The sequence below is a fragment of the Apus apus genome, chromosome 5 (genome assembly GCF_020740795.1).
Source record: "Apus apus isolate bApuApu2 chromosome 5, bApuApu2.pri.cur, whole genome shotgun sequence".
NCBI lineage: Eukaryota > Metazoa > Chordata > Aves > Apodiformes > Apodidae > Apus > Apus apus.
Genome location: NC_067286.1, coordinates 908,217 through 931,800, shown reverse-complemented (window position 1 = coordinate 931,800; position 23,584 = coordinate 908,217). Strand labels below are relative to the sequence as shown.

Genomic DNA, 23,584 nt, shown 5'->3' with positions numbered 1-23,584 from the left:
GCGAAAACAAACGAAAATAAAAATCTCAGGTGTCTGAAAGTTCAGTTCAGCCAGCCCCGTTAGAAGCGAATAACCTCACCGGGTTCCCGGAGCCTTCTGTGCCCCCGCCGGCAGCAGGCGCAGCGCGGCTCCTCAGGGCGGCGGAGCGGCTGAGGAGACACTGTGACTCCCGTGACGCCGCGGGGCGGGCTCAGGGAGGACCAATCAGAAGGGGCGTGGGGACGGCGGCGGCCAATGGGGAGGAGGCTGGCGGCGTTTGAATTTCGAAGGGGGCTGAGGCGGCGCTGCCGTTGGGCGCCCGCGCTCCTCACGGGTCGGGGTCTCGCGCTTGGTGCGGGCGGCGCGGGCTGAGGGAACCTTCCTCCTCCTCCTCCTCCTCCTCCTCCTCCCTCCGGCCGCTGCCGGCGGGGCAGGAGGGGCGTCCCCGGGACGAACCGCCGTTCTGGAGCCGCTTGAGAAACGGCTTCGCCTCTTGTGCTGCGTGAGGAGCCTGCTCGGTGCCGCACGGTGAGGGGGGGGGGGGGGGAGGAGGGGTCCTCCGCCGCGCTCCTCGTCGCCTCCCGCTGTCGCCTCAGCCCAGGGAGCACCCGCCGGCCCTGCCAGCCCGCTACAGCTGCCTGTAGGTGAGGAGCCAGAGGGGCCTGACCCGGGAACGGCGCTGCCGAGGCTGCCAGCGGCCTCAGAGAGGGCGGCCAGCTCGGGGGGAGGAAGGGAGCCCGCAGGGAGGAGGGAAACGCCTTACTGCAGTTATTATCCGGCTAATATCGCCTGCCGGATTCCTGATTGTAAAGCAGTGCTTAGCTCATGTTTCATATCCCCTCCCCACGGAGGGGAATTAAGCGTCCAGTTCCCTCAAGAGTTTGGGGACTTACACGGTGTGCTTGCGGCTGCCCAGAGAAGTGTGGTGGATCGGCTGATGACGGCCAGATCTGCCCGGTTTCAGGTTAGTATCCTCCCCAGCGAATCAATTCCTGACTGCTTTTGTTGTTAAGGCGGAACTGAACGGGGAGGCTGTCATGTCAGAGGACTGCAACGACGCGTGGGAGCTGAGCAAAGAGAATGTGCAGCCCCTCCGGCAGGGCCGGGTCATGGCCAGCTTGCAGGAAGCGCTGTCTCAGCAGGACACCGCCACCCACACTGCTCTTCAGCTCAAGAAACAGTGAGCAATGTTTTGACACCTTCATTCCCCTTCCCTTCCTGCCTCCTCGTAAGTTTTTCTGTGCCTTACTTACCTGTGCTAATCGCATAGGCATTAAAAAAGAGCATAAGAGAAGTGTAGTAACTGATACCTGTGCTACCGTCCTACTTCAGGTGTGTAGGACTGCTTACTGTGGGGGCTGTACAGCATGTACTACTATTTGTAGTTTTGCAGTTGGATGTGGATTATTTTTATGGAAAACTACGGAATTGTTACTGTACTGGGCTCTGCAAGAGGGTTTGTCCAACTTGACTTGTTACGTTTGTGAGGTGTCAGGGTTGAGCAGAGCCTTCCAAGAACAAGGAAATGCCTGGGGGGCTCTACAGGATCAAGTTAGAGCTGCCACTAAACACAAACTTATGTACTTGTCAGACTTAAGCTGCAAGGTGGTTTTCCTTCTTGATATGCTGCTGGAGGGGAAAGTCATCATGTTGTAGGGATGGGATGATGCACAGGAGTTGAAGAATGAGACAAGATCAGTACTGTCAGTGCGGCCACTTAGATGTGTCTTCACTGTGCTCTCTGGTGCAGTTCTGTAGTTGTCTGATGATCAGACTTTTCCATAATTCTCTGTGTGTATTCCAGCCTTTTATACTTAAATAAGGGATGTTTCATGCAAAAACTAAGCCACAAGATATGTTTGCTAGTAACTCTTCATAACAGAGCAAGCATTCTGTCAAGGGAGACCACATAATCTTTGGTAGAAAATTCTGCACACTCATTTGAAAAGGTGCGTGTCTGTTCTTTTTCAATAATGAGGCATTTCCCAGCACTTTCATTTTGAAGAAGCATGCAAAAGCTTATTTTTTTCTTTTATTCTCATCAGTAAAAGCTCAACTCTAAATATATCGTAACATAACATCACATTTTTTTTTAATTATAGCCCTACAAAATTGTAAGAGTGATAGCAAAGGTCTTAGTTGACAGTGTAGAAAACATCTTTGCAGTTGCACACATGTATTTATTGGATGGATTTATGTTTGTTTGTTTGCTTTTTTTTTAGGGAGTTTGAATCAGAAATCCGATTTTATGCTGGAGATGATCCCCTGGATGTTTGGGACAGGTAAGTTTCCTTTTATTTCAGAAGAAAGGACAGAAAGGTCAGTTACCTTGTAACTGCTTGGGAAAAAAGATATTCTGCTTCAATAAGAAACTTGTTAAAGAATAAATTCTGTATCAGTTTTTTTTAATAGCGTGTTTCAACACTACGTCTATTTTTTTCCTCAACCTCCTAATGTTGTATAGAAACTGAAGCCTTGTATATCATTCAGAACTGACTCCCTGTGAATGTATCCCATCTCCAGGTACATCAGGTGGACAGAGCAAACCTTTCCCCAAGGTGGGAAGGATGGTAACCTGGCAGCAATCCTGGAAAGGGCTGTGAAAGCCCTCAATGAGCAGCAGCAGTACTACCAGGACCCTCGCTACCTTAGCATCTGGCTCAAGTTTGTGAGTGTTGTGGGAATGTGTCTTGGGTGCTGCTTTTTCTTGGTACTTGTCATGTAATTTGCACACAGTTAAGCTGTACCTCTCTGCAAACATTACCTACCCTTCAATTCCACTTCTCATTGTCAATAGGATCTTCAGACCTTTTTAGGATCATTCAGTTTGGACAGCTACAAACTCTCCAAAAGTTTGGTTCTGTAAAAAAGATAGTTTGAGTGAGTAGAGATGGATTATTTATTTAAGGAGAAAAGAAAGTGATTTGGATATATTTTAGGTGCTATATCTGTCCTACCAGTTATTTTTTCAACTTCTGACTGTCTTGTATACACTCCCTATGTTTAAGCAAAACCAAGCTGAGTGTGTTCTGGCCTTGCCCTCTTTCCATTGATATGGTTTTTGTTGTTCTTGTTGTCTTAAGCAGCTTTTCTCCAGGATTAGCTTCCTGAGCTCATTTAGCAGTTCCAAAACTGATGAAGAAGTATGTTGTACTTTAGAGAAAGGTAAACTAACTGTTCTCAGGAATACTAATATAAGATGGTTCAATCACCGAGGTATCTCAGATGAAAAAAATCAAAGAGACTTTGAATATGTGGTCTAGAATGAAGGGACTGGTAATAATATTACCCAATATATACATGCAGTCAGAGGTTTTCTTGTTATTCTTCTCCTGTTGGATTCCTTTTCTTTAGCTTTACAATTTTATGTCCTGGCCTTACAGCTGCTCCTGTAAGGTTTGTATGGAAACCTGTGGGGTTTGCAGGAGGCATCGAAACACAGACATCAACTTGGAATGCTTTGTAGTCCAATGTGATTACTGAAACACTTCTGTTTTTTCAGGGAAATTACTGTAATGAGCCCTTGGATGTGTACAGCTACCTACACAGCCAGGAAATTGGCACAACTCTGGCACTGCTCTACATAACGTGGGCAGAAGCACTTGAGGCTAGAGGAAGTTTTAAGAAAGCAGATCTGATCTTCCAGGAAGGTCTTCAGCGCAAGGCTGAGCCTTTGGACAAGCTCCAGTCCCACCACAGGTAACCTTCTAGCTAAAGTGAAGAACTTAGAGTGGTGATGTGTGCTTTGGTGGGCAGTGAGGTTGATGCTGACTTCTCCAATGTTTTTTCCAGGCAGTTTCAGACCCGCGTTTCTCGGCAGACACTGCTGGGGCTGGAGGAAACTTCTGATGAAAACGATACGGGTCTTCTGGGAGCTGCAGAACCTCAGAGAAGGTCTCTGGCAGATCTAAAAGGCAGGGGGAAGAAGAAAGTGAGAGCTCCTATTAGTCGTGTAGGAGATGCACTTAAAGGTACATTTGGCTGCTGAAATCACATATTATTATTGGAAGAGTTACATCTTTTTGCTGTGGAATTTGCACTTGAGTGTGATAGTTTAGAGGTTGCTTTACATAAATCTTTTTGCTTATAGCCACAAACCAAACCAGAAGCTTCCAGACTCTACCTTCTCAGCAGCTTTCAAGTAATCCAGGTTTTGCTGTGTTTGATGAAAATTCAGTTTCTGGACCTGAGATTCCCATCCTTACCCCACAGCCTTGGGCAGCACCTCCAGCTCCACGGGCCAAGGAGAACGAGCTAAGCGCAGGGCCTTGGAACTCTGGCAGGGTAAGGAGTCTCAAAATGGACTGGGGAAAAAGAGGAAGGTGTATGTAAGATGATGATCACTGAGACCAAGGCCGTGCTCTTTCTCCCTTGCCTGGGGTTTGTGTCTATTTGTAGCTACAGATTTTCTTGCCTTCTTCCTGAACAGCCTCTGGCTGCGCATAACCTGTTCAAGTGTAGCAAGCTGATCTTGCTAGAAAAAGTTTTTAAAACTCTCTAGAGCTTTTAAATAATTAAACCGTATTTCTTGCTAACTGGGAAGATCGGTAGAGATGGCCTGCCAAACTGTTTGGAGGGCAGAAAAAGAATTTAAGAGGAAAACACCAGCCAAAGAAAGGGAGAGAAACCAGGCATTAGTTAATTCTGTAAGACAGAAGAGCAAGAGTTAAATTGGTATCGTACAATGCAACCTGAGAACTTGTTGTCTATCTTCTTATGAAAATAAGGAAGAAGCTTGTGAGGAAAACAGAAGAGCAGAGATCAAAAGAATTCAAGAGCTACTGTATCAATGGAATATTTATCCTGGCAATAGGCTGACAGAAAGCAGGTTCCAGTGGTTTAAAATAATGCTGGAGAGATGAGGAGGAACAGCTGTGCTACAGGTGTCTAAGCTGGTCTAAAGAAATGATCCAAGACATCTGAAGGAAACTAATCCTATGAAATCAAGTTTGTTTCATATGTCCTTAGATAACCCCCAGTGTTTGCCTGCTCTTTGTAGATTGGAGGGGAGGAACAGAAAGTAATCAGATGATAAATTATTTTACACTTCTAAGTATAGAAGTCATTATAAGTGAAGATCAGAAACAAACTAATATAAGGGGAGGGAAGCCAATGGGCTGAAATTCACAGGAACTCCAGGAATAATTACTACCAGATACAAAGCAATGTGATTAAGTAAATGGGAAAGTTCAGTAAATCACAGGTTTAATTTAGCTGAGAGGAATGAGGGGGAAGAACTATTAATGTAAAAGTTTTTACCAGTTGCCTTGCTTTGGGCTGCTTAACACATTCATTCTGGTCTCCAAATACTTCTGTATTCTTTTAATATCTGTCCTTAGAGTTTTCTCTGTTCTCTCTTTAAATATATTTAATTTAAAGAAAAAATAAATAAATCTGCAGCTAAGAGAAGAGTTGAGGATGTTTGATTTCCCTCCACTGAAGCATGGTGCTCATTCTGGCTTGTATGAAGGAATAACCTCTTGTGAAAGCTTGGAGATACTAAAAGTTGCACAGAGGGCAGAGGCTTTTCTTACTGCCAATGTGAAGGTGCCAAAGTAAAGTTTGAAAAATGGTGGAAAAGAGAAGCCAGTTGGAAATATTCCTACCATGTACCTTTTTCTTAAAGAGTCTAGGGCAATTTCAAATAGGCAGATGAGCAGCATGTTGTCAGGCTAAATTCCATCTCTCCTACCTTAAATAATGGACCCTAAAAGCAGGATTTTTGTGGTGTTGGATTGGCCTCTGGGAGGAAAACTGAGAAGTCTGGAGGTTCTTGGTGGACAGCAGAAGGAATAATCTCATGGAGTTGGGACAGTCTTGGCTGAAAAATGAGAACTGTAGCATTTCTGGAAAACACAAGAGGAGTAGCTGGAATACCCTGTTTGACCAGCATTCCCTCAGGAACAGAAACTGGGTAGTTTAGGAGTGTGTCTTGCTTTCTTAGGTGCTTGTACCCAGCTGATGGTCTGTAACTGTTCATGTATTGGAACAGAATTAATCTTGTACATTAATCTTGGAAGTCTACCAGGTTCAATATTTTAAATAACAAAAACTACAAATAAATCTAACATTTGGAAAAGGGAGTTACAGGCTAGAGAGGAATGTGGAGTCTAAACATGAATCTTTAAGCTGTTAACACTGACTTTTCCCTCCTCAGCGCCCTCGCAGCCACGTGCACCCTGCAGTAGAGGTGCCCTGCCCAATGCCCAGTTTCACCCCCTTCGTGGAAGAATCAGCCCAGCAACAACTCATGTGAGTCTGCACCTCAGAGGGAAGTGGGGATTGTGTTGGAAATGATCAAAGCTGCTTCAGAAGATTCTGACTTGTTTTGCCAACCTCCCTATCTACAAGAAATTTAGAATCTGTCAGCCTGGAAGCTCTTAAGACTTTAGCTTGATGGCAGAGGCCTCGGTGGAGGATGCATAAGGACAGGGAAAGTATTTGACTTGCTCATTATGTGGAAGCCTATATCATATCTATATATGCTAATTAATTTTATAGCTTAACTCAATGTGTTTACACAAACAGTTACCTCTCCTCTTAGGATGCCATTTGCTATGAAAGCAGCCAGGAATTGAGACGGGATTACTGCTGTTTTCCTCTATTTTGGGAACTCTGTGCTCACTTTATCTGGAGTTTATCTGAAACAAGCTAGCAAAGTTTCCATGACAACAGTGTTGCTTAGGTTATGAGGAGTGTGCTGTTTTGCCTGAAGTTACCTTTCTGCTTGTCCTGTGCCCACTGAAATGCTGACGATTCCCAGGAGATGGGGTTGCTTTGCTTGGTTAGAGCAGAGGAAAATGCTTTTTTTTTTTTTTTATAAAGCTGCTTACTTAACCTTCTTCTGTGGCTAATGATGGCCATGGAATACACAGACTCTTCCTATGGGAAGTGGGAAAGAGTGTTTGATACTGCAGACAGCTCCTTGGCTCTGAATTGCATATAATCAAACACTGCAGGAAGGTGGCTACCAGCATGGGGTTTTTTTGTGGCCTTTGTATGTTGCATGTGGAGTGCAGAATAATCTAGGTTAACAATATAGAAAAAGTTATGGTTTTGTCTAAGCTATAAGACTACTTCTTGCTCCTAAAAGTCAGTGATACCATAGAATTGAATCTTTTGACATGCTGGTCTGTCAGATGAAGACTTATTATTTACAGAAGGCAGCATCTTTTTATGCCAGGGAAAAGGAAGTAATGGGTGGGAACTGGACATCCTGCCTGCAGTTTTCCACTATGCAGCTGAAAGTTTAAAAGCACATTATTTTTTTCTGCCTTGTAAGTTCATTTCCTCATGATGGTCAGCTAAATCAAACCTGAAACTGTTGTGCTGAAAGAGTGTAAACATGGTGCAAATCATGCCATCAAGTTGTCATCTGGAGATTTGGGTAAAAGGGCCCTGGGGTGATCTTGTTAATAAGCACTTACCCCCAGAAATAAAAGTTTTTAAAAACCCACAACCATTAGGAGTACCCTTTGCCTCCTAATATCCCAGAGGGTCTTAGGGTTCCAGGTGCATCCACATGCTAAATAAAACAGATGTGCACTGTGTTTTCTTTTGAACTAGCTATTTACCCAGACCACAGTTAATCCATTTTTTAAGGTCAGCTGTTCAAATAATCTTTTATTGAGGAACAGGTAATTGCTGCAGTCATCTGGATTACTGGTATCTGTAAAACTGCACGAATTCTGCATCTTCTCTCCTGAAATTAGCATGTAGCACTCTGAGAAAGACTTTCAGGCTAAGAACCTGACTGCTACAGACTCCTTCACTGAACAGGGATGGAGTTTGTTTGTTTTGTAAGGGGAGTTTATTTCCCTCACTCAGGATGCAAAACATCCTTGAGCAAACTCCCCTCTTCTCGCATCTTAATTATTCCCTTTTTTGTTTAATTTAAAATGCCAGGCTTAATCTAGCCCAAGATCTTCCATTTTTAAGTCCCACTGCTTTATTCTTCTCACAGATAAACTGTTTTATAGGATGATTAGGGACTAGTCACCTGGGTGGTCACAGATTGATGGAGCTAAAGTAAACATAGAACTAGCTCCAGAATGCTCAGCAGTTCAGAGTTTCATAAGAATGTTATTTGCTCTTGACTGGGGCCTTATTAACACTTTGTTTTGAGGGTTTTTTCTTTTTAAGATGACACCATTTGAGTTAGTGTCCTTGCTGTCACTCCTTCCCATGCTTGCTATGTGTGCGCATTCTGTTTTTCTTGGGTGTTTTTCTGACAAAAGAAGAGAATGTCTTTAAGCTACTCCACAGCTACTTTCTGAAATCAGCTGTTCTCTCCCATTTTGCTTTTCCTGTGTTACACTGAAGTACTGACTATGCTTTTTCAGGACTCCCTGCAAAATTGAACCCAGCATAAACCGTGTGCTAAGCGCCCGCAAACCTCAGCAAGAGGAGGATCCGCTGCAGCGAGTGCAGCAGCAGGAGACTGAAGAAAAGAAAGAGGTGGTGATGTACTGTAAAGATAAAGTTTATGCTGGAGTTGAAGAGTTTTCTTTGGAAGAGATCCGAGCTGAAATCTACAGAAAGAAAGCAAAAGAGAAAACTGAAGGTATGCTTCAGAATGGATTATATAAGACTTTTGGAGATGGAGTCACAAAGTTATGCTTAGTTCTTAGTAGCACACAGCTGTCTGTTGTTGAAGCTGCTTTCCTTTTTCTGCCGGGACAGTTTTTTTAACTGCTCTGAGGTATAGAGAAGGTCACATCTGACAGCTTTACGTATAAGCCATGGAACAGGGAAAGATGATCAGAAGTTTTAGCCCCTTCAAAAGTAATTTTAGGCTTTAGCCACAGATTGCATGGGAAATATACATTGTGCCTTATAAGCTTTTCTTCTTTAGAGGAGATGCAGGCTATAGCACAGAAGAAGGAAGAAATACAAAGGAAAATTGAGGAGCTGGAGAAGAAATTAAAGAAGAAAGATGACAAGCAGCAACAACCATGTGAACGGGTATTGTCCTCATTTAACTCTTCTTTTACAAATAATGGCTTTTTAAAATAAGTCTCAAAGGAGGAACAATATCAAATCTGTTTCTTTTAGGCTAACGTTTTTTCAACCTTTTCTTTAGAAGGGATGCTTCAGCCAGTTGTACACGTACCTCACCCAGTAAATCAGTGCTGGGGGAAATATTTCTTCTCCCCGAGCCACATCCTTTCACTACAGGACTGTAAATCAAAGACTTCAAGTTTTGTAGTGTTACTTTACAAGTATTGTTATTTAACAGTGGGACAAGATACCTTATGCTAAAGTTGAACTTAATTTTTTTGAGTAAAGGTACACCAAGTGCTTAAGGGCTAATTTCTCTTTCTTAAGCTCCATTCATTGTGTTTTCCTTTTATAAAGAGAATTTGTAGTGCAAAAGAAAACAGGAGGAGAAACTGGAACTAGGGAAGAAGTGAAGGGTTGCAAAGTGGGCTCTCCTGGGCTGAGATAAGAAAAATTCAATAGGTAAACATCTGTTCACTCTAGCAAAGTAAAATGAGTTCATTCACTGCTTCCCATTGGGAGGCAGGTGTTCAGCTATCTCCAGGAAATGCGTAACTGCTCCTTGGCCAAATCACTGGTGGGGCAGCATGAAGAACGAGGCCTGTGTGCTGCGTGAGCACTCAGCAGCAGTAGATAAAACAGTGAGTTAGGAACACTGTTTTGGTCAAAAATCCAAAATGTAGCATCATGGCAGACTCTGAAGAAAATTAACTCCTTCCTGGCCAAGACCAGTGCACAAAGCTATATCTGATTCCTCCCCAGGTTTGCTAGACAGTGTGTGATGTATTAGATGTTTTTTTTCCTTTTCCATGCAGCCCAGTCAAGCTGAGTATCTTTCAAGCAAATATTCTTTGGTCTGTCACTGCTGGGTACTGTTTAAATGCTGTTTTTCTTACAGGTTACAAATAACAAGTAAAAGTTCAGTATTTAAAGTTTTTCCTTCATCACCTGAACTAATAAAGCATGTTCTCTCTCTCCCCCCCACTCCCCTTCCCCTTCCACCAAGCAGTTTGGTGTAAGCTGTCACTGCTTACATATGTCTGGAAGAGTTGCAGTACAACTAAAATCTGCTATGACAGTTATATGTGTTTGCAAAGAGTAGAATTATGTACTAAGCAATAACAATGGACCTTTTCTTCATGCAATTAAAGTACAAATTAAAATGTCTAAAGACAATTATTAATCCATCAGGGCTCTAATCCCCTATACAGGATTATGATAATGTTCTTGGAACCTTCTTGTATGGCTTGTGATTCTATCACTGTAGAAAAAAAATACAATTTTGCTTTTACAGCCAACAGAGATAACAGGAGCTTTGCCACCTTTAGGACCCCAAGGATTTACTTTTTCTAGTGCAATAGAAGTTGGAGAGAAACGGCCTCAAAGGTTGCAAAGGTAATACAGTATTTTCTTAGCCAGAAATGAGAAAATTTGTGGGGATAACTAGTTCTGAGCCACCTGAATCATTAACAGCCTGCTTCTGCAGACAGCATGGGCATGCCCCTGGGCAGCAGCCTGTAACCAGGAGCTGTAGTCTGGCTTTGTATCATCTTGGTTATTTGTCTGAGGGATCTCAGCTTCTTACAAATAGCATATGTCAGCTTGGCTTGCCTTGTTTTACAAAGTTAAGTTATGTTTTGTGAAGGTGTGTATAAGATGAGAAGGAAGTTTGTATGTTTTTCACAGTGAATCCTGGGTCTCTGAAGGTACTTGGCTACAGAAACCAGCTTGTTCTGAGGGTAAGTACTTTAATTTTTTGCCATTAAGAGGGCCATGTTGGAGGGAAGTGTCTTCTGCATGAATAGCAAGACTGCAACAAACTAAAACCAAACATCTAGGTGGATTAGAAGAATGAAAATGAGGCCATGCTGGCATTAAGTGCCTTTAGCCGTATTCAGCAAAGGACCAAGTACCTGGGGGCTGAGAACTGTCATTATTTGAAAGGACAAATGGAAGAGCTTTTTTCTTTTAATAGCTGAAGAGCTTTCTTCACACTTTTGTATATACAGTCTTACTAAAATGTGTAAAAGAGTGTAACACTGAGGTTGATATTATCTTAAGTCCTTTTTCCTAAGGGGATTTGGTAGAGGAATCCAACCAGAAATTATGTATTAGTTTTGTCGATGGGGCAGGGTGCTGAAGAAATGAACTTTTGACCTGAATTGCCTGCTGCTGTTGACAGAGTTTATCCAGTCTCTTCATGTATGCCCAGATACAGAAAGGGGAAATGTGTTTTTAGACTCTGAGGATGAACAGGAGGAACAGAGGGATGAGACCAGCCTTGGGAAAAAAGGTACAAATTCTGAAGTATATTCTGAAAAAAGAGCAAGCTAGCTAATGGAATGTGGTGGTTAAAGCATTGTTCATTAACATGACAAAACCAAACCTTCTTGTAATAGATTTCTTTAAATGTCACTTCTGTAACATCCTGCTAGGACAGGGTTTTTTTAAGGCATTATTAAATGTTTTAAGTAGCATTGGATATACTGTTGTGGAAAAGCTGTTGATATAATAGAGCCTCTTGATTTTTCTTTTCAGGTGTAGGTCTTCCCACCCTGGATCCTGCCACGTCGTTTTCCATATTTGATGAATCCTCTACTTTGGCAAATCAGAATACAAGGTAGAGTTATTAAAGACCTAGATTTCAGAGGGAGGGAAACCTGAAGTATCAAGCCACTTTCTGTACCAGCTGAAATGCACTGCTGCTTCTTGTATGGCTGAGGGTGGTTTTCTGTTTTGTTTGTATTCATATTTTTTGGTTTATTGCATTACTTGGGAAGTTGAGTTGGATCTAGATGATCTTTAAGGTCCCTTCCAGCCTAAACCATTCTATGATACTACGAAGTTCATTATGAGAAAATACATTCTTCTTGTCCCTCCTCACTTTAGAACTATTTAAGCTGCTTTATAAATGGTCTTCATTCTGAAGAGCTGTATATATGGCACTTTACTGCTAGTTCTGTAGTGGAAACGGGTAGATGGAAATTGTCAGTAGACTTAGACCCTGGAGAGGATTCTCTGTTGAGGATTGGAAGCTACTCAAATAAATACTTAATGGAATGTGACTTTATCTTAGTTGTTCTGCAGACCGTACACAGAAAAGTGCCCGGCGGCCTCTTGCTGTTCGTAAACCTTCCGATTCCCTAACTGCCAAGGAAAACATCCCACCAGAAGCCTGTGTAAGGAAACAGTTTACCCCACAGCAGATTCCCTGTCAAGGAGAAGCCAGCACAGAATGGCCTGCTGATGAACTGAGTGAGATGTCTGGACTGACATGCTATGTGATAGACACAGAGCCTAAATTTATGTCCAGGATACTTGAATTGGGTGATGTTCAGATTACACTGGAAATATGTTTTTATTAGCCTTTAAGGGCGCTAATACAAAGAAAATGGTAAGGAATCTCCTCAATTCTAAGCAACTGATGAGTGGCCAGGATTACTCGTGGTGAACCTTTTAAAAAGTTTGTGTGGTGAAGAGCTGTGCTCTCAAATGCTGCCTCTTGCTCCATCCACTTTCTTGCCATGCATCCAAAATAGCATCTTGGCTCCTGTGTTCCTCACCCAAAGTACCATACACTTAACTCCCTTAAACCTTTGTATCCTGTTTGCTAAGCTGTCTTTGTGGCAGTTCTGCAGATGTTTGTAAAGCTTTCCACAGAGGTGGCAGTTCTTGGATCACCAAAGCAATTGGCTACTTCATGCCACAATAGACCTTTAGACTGGTCGAGTGAGAGGGTTTTATTCTGAGCTGAAAAGGATTTTGTGTACAGCTATGATATCAAATACTTCTCAGAGTTAAGAAATGAGAGAGATAAATATTCAGCTTTTAAATAAATGGGAAAAAAAAAGAATCTATAGGCTTCCTATTTTTTTCAGGATGAGCTGAATGGAATTGAACCTTTGACTGAAGATGCAATTGTGACAGGCTCCTACAAGAACATAACTCTTTGTGCCAACCCAGAAGACACATGTGACTTTGTTAAAGCTGCCCATCTGGCCTCAACACCCTTTCATGGAGTAGTAGTTCAGAGAGTCCCAGCTCCTGCTTTTCCACAGGGTGTCCTGAAGGAGGACTGCCCAGAATCAACGAGTGCACCTCTGAGTCAGGAAACGCTGGTTGGTGAAGGTGCCTACAGTGAAGCTCTGTGTGTAAACAAACTGAGGTAATTAACAGCAAATCACCTTATGCTCCTTTTACTGGTTGTCTTTCCTTGGTTATGGTTCTACTGTTCCATTGCTGAAGAAACAGATTTTTGAAGGCATCAGACTATACTGCAGACAGCCATTTTTCTAGTTTATGGTCCATTTTGTCTTGAGCAGACTTCAGAGGTAATAGCAAAACCCACTTGGCTTTTCAGCACTACTGCTATGGGGCCTCATCCTTTTTCTACCAAATAACTTGCAGGGAAATCAATAAACATGTTCTGGTTTTGTTACCAGAAATGAAAAGTACAACCCTCCGTTCCTTTTGTACTCATATGCTTCTATAGTTATTTTAGTAAATAAAGTGCATCTGGTGATTATGGCTTAGATTTCTCCTACAGAGGAGAAAAGCTGGAGGGAAGAAAAACTGGCAAACAACCTCCTGTTTCTTATCATTGTAAATAAAAAAAGCATTTGTTGTTTTCTTAATTTAGAACTGAGTTTATTTGCCAGCTGTTAGTATGTAAACATGTATACCATGCTGAAGGTATGTGTTTGCTTGGCAAGTTCCCTGGGAAATCATGCTGATTATAATATGGAAGAGCAAGAGTTACTTCCCACCCACCCCTACACTGCTTTCAAAGCACTGTAACTTTGAATTTTTGTAGCTAAGGGAGTGATAAACATGAAGTGTCTTTTCTTGTAGCAGTCATTTAATAGAAGATAAGATAAAATTAATCTGTAGACTAAGATTTTTGAGTATAAACAATCACTGAAGCTAAAATGAAGCTCTGACATAACCTATTGGTTTCCCACTAAGGATGAGAAAGGGCTTATTTAACATAAGGAAGCCTGGGAGTACACAGTATCCTCTCATAGTCACTGGGCTGGCTTTATCTAGACACTATCTTCTGAAGGTCTCAACAGTTGATGGCTTCATTCACAGCCCCATCATGGAAGCAAGCCTGGAAGACACTCGCTCGTCAGGTGGTTCTGTCTCCTCAGGATCTTCTCTTTCCTCTGTTACACAAATATCTACCATTAAAAACCTGCATATCCCTGAGAAGCTGGAACTTGCTCAGAGCTTGCCTGCTGGACTTGATTCTGGAGGTATCAGTGAAAGCATTACTGGTTAGTACTGAACTTTCACTCACAACAACTAACTTCAGCTGCCTCTAAACTGGTGCTTTTTCTTTGCTTCCTATATTCTACTATCCTTTTTGTGTATTTCCCATTACTTTGACTTGTGACTGTGTCTCCCTTCCCAGAAGCAGTAGTGAGGCACATATTTTACAGCATGCTTGCCAGCATCCAGAATATGTTAATACTAAGGTGACAGAAAAGTTATTTCAGGTTTTAAACCAGGGAGTGTGTAGGAGTAAAGGGGCCCAAGTCTGAAATGAAAAATTTGGACTGGATAGTTTGTAGTGAGAACTTCTAAGACAGCTTTGTTTTCATTTGATTTTTTTTCTCTGTAATCACCCTGTGTGTTCTCCCAATGTGCTGCTCACTGCCACACTCAAAATCTAGAGAAAGTTGCACAATTTTGGTTTTAAATTTGCTCTATTTTCTGTAAAATATAGTGCTCCTTGACAATGTATTTTTTCTTATTGAATGAAATCAATACTGGTCCTTAAATAGTTAATGTAATTTATTATTTTTTCTAGCCAAAGACCTTTGTTTTTCTTTATTCTAAATCTTTATGGTTAGAACATGAATGGTCTGTGAAAGCTTAATGTGCTGTGAAAGCTTAAAATGTTGCCACCTATTACTAGTCATAGTCTTTGGGAGAGGAAGACCATAGAAACAATCTAGTTCTGCTGTGTTTTACTCTCCCTGATCATTTGATATCAACTTTTTCAGGCTACCTGGGTTTTGTACAGATAAACTAATTAATCAACGGAATGATTTTTCTCTCTTCTATTATGTAGGAAAGTAAACTGAGACCATTATCTTTATTGTGTCATTATCTTATGTGTCTTCCAAGAGGTAAAAGCCATTAAACTCTTAATATTGCAGTGGACAGCAGAGCTGAAGTCCAGCTTTGTTTTCTTACATAAAACCCCTGCTGTATTCAAAGGAGTGAATTTCAATAAAACCCTTCATTAAATTATCACAAATTGAGTAACTTTTAAAAAGGAGTGTTAATTTGCAAAATGAGTTTGAATTGTGCTGTGGCTGAGCAGGCAAGAGCTTTGGCTCTTGTGAAAGAAACCTTTTTGGTGGCCCTGCAGTAGAATCATTGAGACCTCATGATGAGATGGTCTGTAAGGTAGTTTCAAAGACGGGTGTTGTGTTCACATAGTAAGAAGCTGTGGAGAGATGAATTGATTTGCTGAGAGATGATGCAGTAAATCAATATGCAGAAAGAGAGCTTCCAATATCCCGGTTACTTTTCTCGACAGATCTAATCAAGTCACACAGCTTCAACACCCAGTCTCAGCTCATCAGTTTCTATTACCTGTCTGCCCAGGTGATGATGTAGTCCAGTCCTTGTGGGGTGCTGAACAGCACAAGAAGCTTTTGGACCCTCTGCCAGAATCACTGAGTGCTGCTCCAAATCTGCACGTGGAGACTGGGGTTCTGCCTGGCCTGGAGTTGGAGAAAGATGTGGAGCTGGGTAAGTGTGCTTACCCCCAGCAGTGTCAGGGCTCTGTGTATCTTCTGATTGGAAGGAAATAACGTTCATACTCACCCTGACTAGTTTTCTGTGGCATAGATGGGGGATAACTTGAACAGCCTGGGTACACATTTGCAGTGACACCTCATGAATGTAACCTTCCATAACAGGAAATGAGACTTACTCTATCAAATGGGAATATTGGACAAATGAAGAATGCAAGATGTTTTTTGCCATTCCAGCTAACTTTCTCCAGCTGGATGCAAAGGGGTTTGCAATTAAGGTAATGTATACAATGGGCTTTGCACAAGAAGGGTGAAAGTTTAAATCTCCTTGGCCAATATAAATTAAAATGTACTAAGTTTAATCTTGTTTTCTGAATTCTGTGTAGCTTCCTACTAATTTTTTATATAGATGTAAAATTTTCTGACTGGAAAATGTCTTCCTTGGTAAAGTGGGGAGGAAAAAAAGGGGATGAGAAGAATACGACAATGAGCAATTTTTGCTTTACTCCAAAAAAAAAAATGTTGTTCTTTACCTTCTTGTAGGTGTATTCTCAGCCTGTGCCTTGGGATTTTTATATCCTACTGCAGCTGCAGGAGCGTTTGGATGCTGACTTTGACCAGAGCTTCAGTGAGAATTGCAGTTGTTTCCTGTATCACAATGGCTGTGCTCTTCTGCACAGGGATATCAACCGCTTCACACTTGGGGTCAGTACAGACACACCAAGCACACTTGTGGAAGATATGAACTCTTGCAGAAGTGCCATTAGTGAGTTCTGTCATTGTGCTCATTGATGAAGATACCTTCACATGTTTAGTCCTGCAATCTAGAACCTCTCTTTTCTGTTTTATCTATATACAAATTAGGACTGTCTGTTATAGCCTTAGTTAGAGCTGCTTTCCCATCATGTGCTTCTCAGAGACAAACTTGAAACATCTTTTCGTATTTTCTTTATTTGTGAGTGATAAATGACCTGAGCCAAGAACCACACCTTATTCTGCAACAAGGTTTGCATCTAAAAATCTTGTTTAACTTAGCAGCTTTCAATCAGTTTCAGTCTTCCAGTCTGCTACAGCAAGGTCATAGCATTTACTGCCTTGCTGAAGGATTTACATTTTAAATAAAGTCGTGTAAATGCATTTTGAATTGCTGCATATAAATAGGATATAAATTAATGGTGATTTCAGTCTTCAGTCCAATTGCTTCCTCTTGACCTTTTGTCCACTTCTGAATAATGTCTCTTAAGAGCTCATCATTCTTTTAATTCTGGCTGGGCTGATCATGGGGAAAATCTGATTATACTGAAATCAGGGTGGGGCTGTTATCTCTGAACAGATGAGTAGGGGGAAAAAGGCGAACTATAAGTGTTTCATTTAATCTAAGCTAGAATGGCACAGATACATGTTTGTTCCCTGTTTCCAGGATGTTATTCGTGGCTGCAAGTCCATTACAGAGGAAGTTCTCCTACTGGTTGTTTATAACATTCTGAGTGTGGTAGAGAAGCTCCACAAAGCAGAGATTGTCCATGGAGATCTGAGTCCAGAGGTGTTCTTTCTGGGAGACAGGTCTGTCTATCGTATGAATATGGGAGGACGTGTAACACTCAGTTTCAGCTACAGCTCTTGTGCTTTTGTCATTTCTCCCCTCTATCTGGGGTACAGATACTGCAGTCCAGTTTTCTCAGGCTACAGTGTATTCTGAAAAGAATGAAAACACTTTGTTTAGGAATAAACCTTTAGTTAGTTTATTTCTATAGAAACAGTATACAATGATGTAAAACTGAAACAAAATGTTTTTGCTATTGCCTGTGTTCTCAAGTTTCCACTTTACTGCTGTGCTGGACAGCTACCTGGTACTGGAATTTTATTTATAATTGACTTATTATTTTCTTTCTTTAATTTATTTGTTTACAAATTACATGTACTACTGAAGCTCTAATACTTTCTTCACACACCTCAATGGCCTTTCACATCCCTTAGGCTGCACACTTCCTATTTTTGAAGTCACTGATCTAACAGTGGCTTGATGGACTTGGGTATCTCCTGCTGGATTTCTCTCTGGTCAATACAAAGCAAACTGAACTGCCTAAAAGTTAGGACAGTGGGTATGGGTTTTTTTTAGACACAAAAACTATCCTAGGACAAGTGCACAGTATCCATTACAAAATATGCTCATGGCATAGAAGTATAGTATAAGAATATACAAGAACAACAGAAGTATGACCTGTTTGCATTGCTGGCTTGGCAGTACACCACCATTTATACAGATACTCCCTAACTGTCTTGTTTGTCTGCCTAGTGTGCAGACTAGGAAAGATTTACTATGAGGTATTATGAAGCTTAATTCTTTCTTGTATAAAGTATTTCTGAGACCTTGAAGGAGAGGGACAAGTGCTAAACGTGGTGCCATTTTCGCATTCCACCAGCTGTGTCTCAGATAACTGTGACAGATATCAAAACAGAGTCACTTTTAGCCCTCTGGTGTTTCCAGTTGTTACTCTGGAGGTACCAGTATCACCTCTAGGACTCAGGCTGGCAGCTGGTTCCCATCCAGGGGCAGTCCTTTCAGCAGTAGTTCTTCAGCTAACCATCAGAGGGGAGCATTGACATAGCTAAGACTTGCCTGCGCTATGCTTTTACATTTCATTAAAACAAATGTTAAGTGTGTTGCATTGTCTTATGCTTCATTTGCTTCCTCTGCTCAGGATCTATGATCCATTTACTAGTGAGGAGATGACAAGAGCTCTGAAGATAGTGGATTTCTCTCACAGCCTAGATCTGAGGTTACAGCCTCGAGTAAGTTTGCCCAACAGCCTTCCAATAACCCAGACCCCCCATGGGAAACAGCTTCTGGCAAAAAGTTCTCTTCCTTATCAGGTGTGTATCTATATAGCAGAACATCTTAGTTCCTGTGTTTCCTTTACAAAATCCCTAAGTTATATTTTGCAAACTTTGTGGAAAGCTCTGATCAAAAAGTACTAAATAAAGATAAATTTTCCTCTGATTAAATTTTTGGCCTTAAGTGAAGGGACCAGCAGTGCTGTTCAGTGCCTGTGACTCCTGTCTTTATTTAGGATCATACAATAAGACCAGAGCATTGCTTGCTTAGCCAATCTCTGGAAGATTCTGATGGAAAGACCAATTCAGACTTAAATGCACAAAAGCACCAACAGTAGAAATTTGCAGGAGACTGCAGGAGCTGGCAGAATTTGAACTTTCTGACCTTTGTTGTGATTGCAGGTAGACTTGGTTGGCATTGCAGATATAGTCCATTTGATGCTGTTTGGGGATCATGTCCAGGTCTATCAAGAGAATTCCATCTGGAAAATCAGCCAAAATGTACCAAAGTAAGTCTTTTTGCAGAGGAGGCTGCTGGGAAAGAACGCTTTTAAAAAAAATTGATTTCCAGTGCTCTCTTCTAGCCTTGTGTTTTGGCTCTAAAACAACTCACTCTGCTGTCATCTACCTTTTGCTCTGAGACTAAACACTTGTTTGCTTTATCAGTTGCATCCTGCAGAATTTTATGCCTTAGCATTTCACAAGGATTTTCCAGAGCTCTCTGCTCATGACAGAAGTGACTTGGCAGATGTCAGCATCCAGGGCTGTGGTGTGTCAGCCCCATTGCCTGTGTGGATGTGCTTCCATAACCACTGCTCCAAGAAAGCCTGCTGCCAGCCTGGGAGTTGCCCAGTTCCCTAGCAACCTGATTTACTTGTACCTCCTAGTTTACTGTATTCTACCTTTGAAAAACATCTCACCATCATAAGCTGTGTCCAGGGGAAAACCACATTTTTCTTTATTTGGCATGTATCTTTCTCTGTGTTGTTGCAGGCTGATGCCAGTAGTGCCCAGGCTGCAGCAGCTGCTGCTGAGTATTCCCCATGCATGCCAGGTTGTACACTGGAGCTTTTGTTTTCCCTTCAGAGGGTCAACTTCCAGGACTAGACTGTGAAGAAGAAAATCACCAAGGGTGATTGTTCTCTGAAGAGATAAATATCAGCAATCTATGGGTTGGCAGTGAATAAGTATCTCATACTGCCTTTGTTTCAGAAATACGAAAAAAAAAAAGGGCAACTAAATCATAGATGGGAATGGTTTGTGCTGCCCACTGACATATTCCAACATTACCTCTCTTTGAGCTAGGTAAATCTGACCTGCTCTGAAAAGTAGGACTCCTGTATATCAATTTCTATCAAAACATGATCTGTTTTTAACAATATTCTGTAGGAATAGAGGGACAGATTTCTGATAAGTGTTGCCTTTTTAACTTGCTTTTTTATTACTAATTTTTTAATTCTACAAGAGATTAAATTGAGCTACTGTTGTTGAAGTCATACAAGGCCTGAGTTGAGAAGGTAGGAAGGAGGTGTTGGGGACCTCATCAAGATGTGGGTATGGTAAAAATGGCAGTAACTGACTGCCTAAGGAGCAGAAGGAGCTGAGCAGCAGGTACAGCAAAGTCTGAGTTTGGAAGGATAGGGCTGGCTGTTATGGGGAGTTTGGAGGGGATGGGTCAGGCTTTTGTGAGGTACCCCACAGAAACCTTGTTTGAATTTTTAGGGCTATTTTCATCACTCAAAACTCCTTAAACGTCCTTATCAACGTGTAACCTCTTTTGCTCTGCCTCTTCTCCATGAAGAAAATGGTCTGGAGTCTTGCAGTATATATATATATTTTTTTTGTTAGGTTCTGTATGACTTCATTGTTTTAGAAAATAAAGTTACTAGAGTAATAGAACAGGCCAGATTCCTTCTGAGATTCCTTCCTTCTGCTAGTTTGTGAGTCACAGCAGAGCCAGATAATTTGTCCAAAAGCTAAAGTCACTCCTAGCTGAGGGAGAAAAGGGCTTCAGGAGTCAGAAGCAGTGTGGACTGTGCAAGACTGAAGAGTAAAGGGTTAGCTCTTTTTATTTATGTTTTGTAGGTATATCTGAGAGAGGAGACTTATTACTATTATCTTTAAATGTTATCTATATGAGAATTCTGGCAGATGGAAGGCAGGGAAAAAATGAAGTAAAACTGGCTGTAAACCATTCACATTTTGGTATTTCTCTTGCAGCCTTCCTTCATATATTGACCTGTGAACTTATCTTATTCCCCCTTTTGTAAGTTTTACCTCTGCCCCTCATTCATGAAAGGAATGTGCCAACTTTGTTGGTTCAAAGAATGCTCTTGAGAACTCCTTCAATTCAAAAGTGCTGTGGCTCAATGTGAATGGTGATGGTGGTCAGGTACATTAAGAGGTAACTGTAAAATAGTGGGTTTGATAAACTGTGGAACAGCCTGTCTAGTTACTGCCCAGAATCCCACTGGAGAAAGAGAAAGGGGCCCATATGTATAAACTTCACAGCACATTTAGTTATGTGGGTGAAATTACTATTTCACACTTGGGTTTTTTTGCCCTTTTTAGTGCTGAATGTAAATGGCAATCTTGACAGACATGTTGTGTGTGCACACCTTCCTACTGAGAACTGCTCTCTTTGTTTTAGGGCTGTTGATATTGATTTCTGGAGTAAACTTTTGGGGAGAATCCTGAATGCAGATGGTAAGTCCACGGTGCCTCTGCTGAAGGAGTTAAGAGAGGAAATAAGTGACATGTTTGACAGCTGCTTCCAAGAACGACTTTGTGAAGCCTTAACTGCACTGGGAGAGACCTTCCGCTTGGAGAACTTCCTGTGATTTCATGGAGGACAAGTACATTTTGTATTACACTGAAGAATTTGCTGTTAGATTCTTATTTATTTTTGCTTTCAGACATAAGCGTGGACAGTGACACTGGTTGTTTCTGCAGTGCTTCACACGGGACTTGCTAAAGAATGTTGCTAATGCAGCAGTGCATAGATAACCTCCTCAGCCTGCTACGTGAGCTGGTCTGTGGCTGAGCAGTTTCCCAGAGAAAATGGGTTGTCATGACTGCCCACCCCTTTTTGTAGAAATCCTTAAAGATGTGTTTAATGCCCAGCTCACACCACAGTCTCTGAAGTGTCTTTGTCCTGTGTTTAGCTGGTGTTTTAATTAGTGTTTAATCAATAAAGTTGTATTTGGATAGTAACTCTGTCATACTATGCATTCCTGTCAGCTGGTTTCAAAAGTCTGGATTTGGATCCATGCTGAAGGGCTTCTGCCTGGCTGGGAATCGTTTGTGGTTGCTGGACACAAAAGCCCCTCACTTGCTGGCAGCTTTTGTAACCACACAGCACTTCCTGGGCACTTGAACATGCCTTGAATGAGTCTACTTGGAATGTGTTCTCATGGATGGTTGTCATAAGAAAGCAGATGAAGTCATGAGTGAAAAATACACATTTTTCTTCTCCACACAAGCACTAGAGTTACTGACTGGATTGAGCATCTACCAGAAATTCCACTGGAGTCTCAGTTTCCCATCTGTGCTCACATGCTTGCAGGTGTTTGTGGAGACAGATTTGTGTTACCCTTCTGTGCCCTGTATTATTGGCTTACAAAGGTTTGGATTAATTTTATTCAAAAGAACAGCATGTAGAGGTTCCAAAACCAAGATGCTACGTATGTTAAGTGGAGAGGAACTTCTCAGATGTGGGGTTTACTTCCTCACAGCTTCTCCCACATATGAAAGTGAGAGCAGAAGACTGCATTACCAGTAAATTAACCCTATAAAACCAAAGCAGCTTTAAGTATCTATATATATTTTTATTTGGTCAAATTACTAATTAGATGCAATTCAAGTACAGTCTAAATGCTCTGCATGATACCACATTTGGAATAGGATTGTTGTCCAGATTATGCTTTTTTTCTTACCTGGGTAACTTGCAGTAGGCAAGTTATTATTTTTATGCACAGCTAATTTCCCTGCTTCTAAAATGTTTCAGTAGTATCACAGGTGTTTGACAAGCACACCCCAGAGGAGGCCACAGAGATGATCAGAGGGCTGGAGCAGCTTTCCTATGAAGACAGGGTGAGAGTGTAGGAGTATTCAGCCTGGAGAAGATTCCAGGGAGACCTCAGAGCACCTGAAGGGGCTGCAGAAAAGCTGGTGAGGGGCTTTGGACAAGGGTATGTAGTGATAGGATGAGGGGTACTGGTTTTAAGCTGCAAGAGGGAAGATTTAGGTGAGACCTGAGGAAGAAATTCTTTAGTGTGAGGGTGGTGAGACCCTGGCCCAGGTTGCCCAGAGAAGATGTGGCTGCCCCATCCCTGGCAGGGTTGAAGGGCAGGTTGGATGGGGCTTGGAGCAACCTGGGCTGGTGGGAGGTGTCCCTGCCCATGCAAGGGGGTCGGTTCTAGATGACCTTTAAGGTCCCTTTCAACCCAAACCATTCCATGATTCTCTGATTCTAAGAAAGGTCTGAAGGATAGAAGTGATTTGTAATGCTGGACACTGCAGAAAAGCACATATGGAGCCTCCTACTCAAGCCTAAGAATCTTATTACTTGTAATTTTTCTTAAGATCCATGTTCCAGCAGCAGCTCTCTGAGCTTTAAATCTGTCCCTAGAGTTGGCCAGAGAGTGGAAAGAGAACAGCAGACAAAACCTGCTCCTATTTCTTTTTTTATTCCTTCCTAGAATAGTGCTGCAGTGAAAGGTTCTTAAAAGGCTAAAGAAAATGGAAAGAGCTGAGCTTTCAACTTTTTCAGAAATTAAGAGCAACTTGACTGATGCTCTAGGTGCCTTACTATGCACTTCAAGTCATGGAGCCCCAACAAATGCTACAGATATAAATCTAGGCTGATCAAATGTGCATGAGATGTTCATATACTGTGAGTGGAGCAAAACCCCACAGGTATAGCCATTTTCTGCTCATGAAGCTCTGGCAGCTGCACCTGGGTTCAAAGGAGTTGCTGCCCCTGTGTCTAGGGCTCATCA

At 41.9% G+C, this 23,584-nt stretch overlaps 1 protein-coding gene across 2 annotated transcripts; it reads left to right on the top strand.

The window, feature by feature from the left end:
* The first annotated feature begins 536 nt into the window (after positions 1-536).
* Positions 537-21,755, top strand: BUB1B (BUB1 mitotic checkpoint serine/threonine kinase B). 2 transcript variants are annotated; one of them, XM_051621287.1, is made up of 24 exons: positions 537-623; positions 993-1,159; positions 2,202-2,261; positions 2,503-2,647; positions 3,482-3,678; positions 3,772-3,950; positions 4,070-4,263; positions 6,137-6,231; positions 8,322-8,542; positions 8,834-8,943; positions 10,274-10,374; positions 10,666-10,718; positions 11,192-11,272; positions 11,518-11,599; positions 12,056-12,158; positions 12,858-13,144; positions 14,071-14,255; positions 15,598-15,744; positions 15,915-16,027; positions 16,293-16,454; positions 17,170-17,312; positions 18,452-18,623; positions 18,987-19,093; positions 21,235-21,755. In XM_051621287.1, the coding sequence occupies exons 2-24, from the start codon at positions 1,017-1,019 to the stop codon at positions 21,422-21,424; spliced, it is 3,270 nt and encodes a 1,089-aa protein (XP_051477247.1). In that variant the 5' UTR covers positions 537-623; positions 993-1,016; the 3' UTR covers positions 21,425-21,755. The 2 variants fall into 2 exon arrangements, with proteins under 2 accessions (XP_051477247.1, XP_051477246.1); XM_051621286.1 differs by having other exon boundaries at positions 11,162-11,272.
* Positions 21,756-23,584: the final 1,829 nt, after the last annotated feature.

Excerpts from the sequence above, each read along its gene's own strand:
- BUB1B (XM_051621286.1), top strand. The coding sequence starts at position 1,017 with ATGTCAGAGGACTGCAACGACGCGTGGGAGCTGAGCAAAGAGAATGTG. Across the intron at positions 2,262-2,502 it reads CCCCTGGATGTTTGGGACAG|GTACATCAGGTGGACAGAGC; the intron begins GTAAGTTTCCTT and ends TCCCATCTCCAG. Across the intron at positions 13,145-14,070 it reads CTGTGTGTAAACAAACTGAG|CCCCATCATGGAAGCAAGCC; the intron begins GTAATTAACAGC and ends CTTCATTCACAG.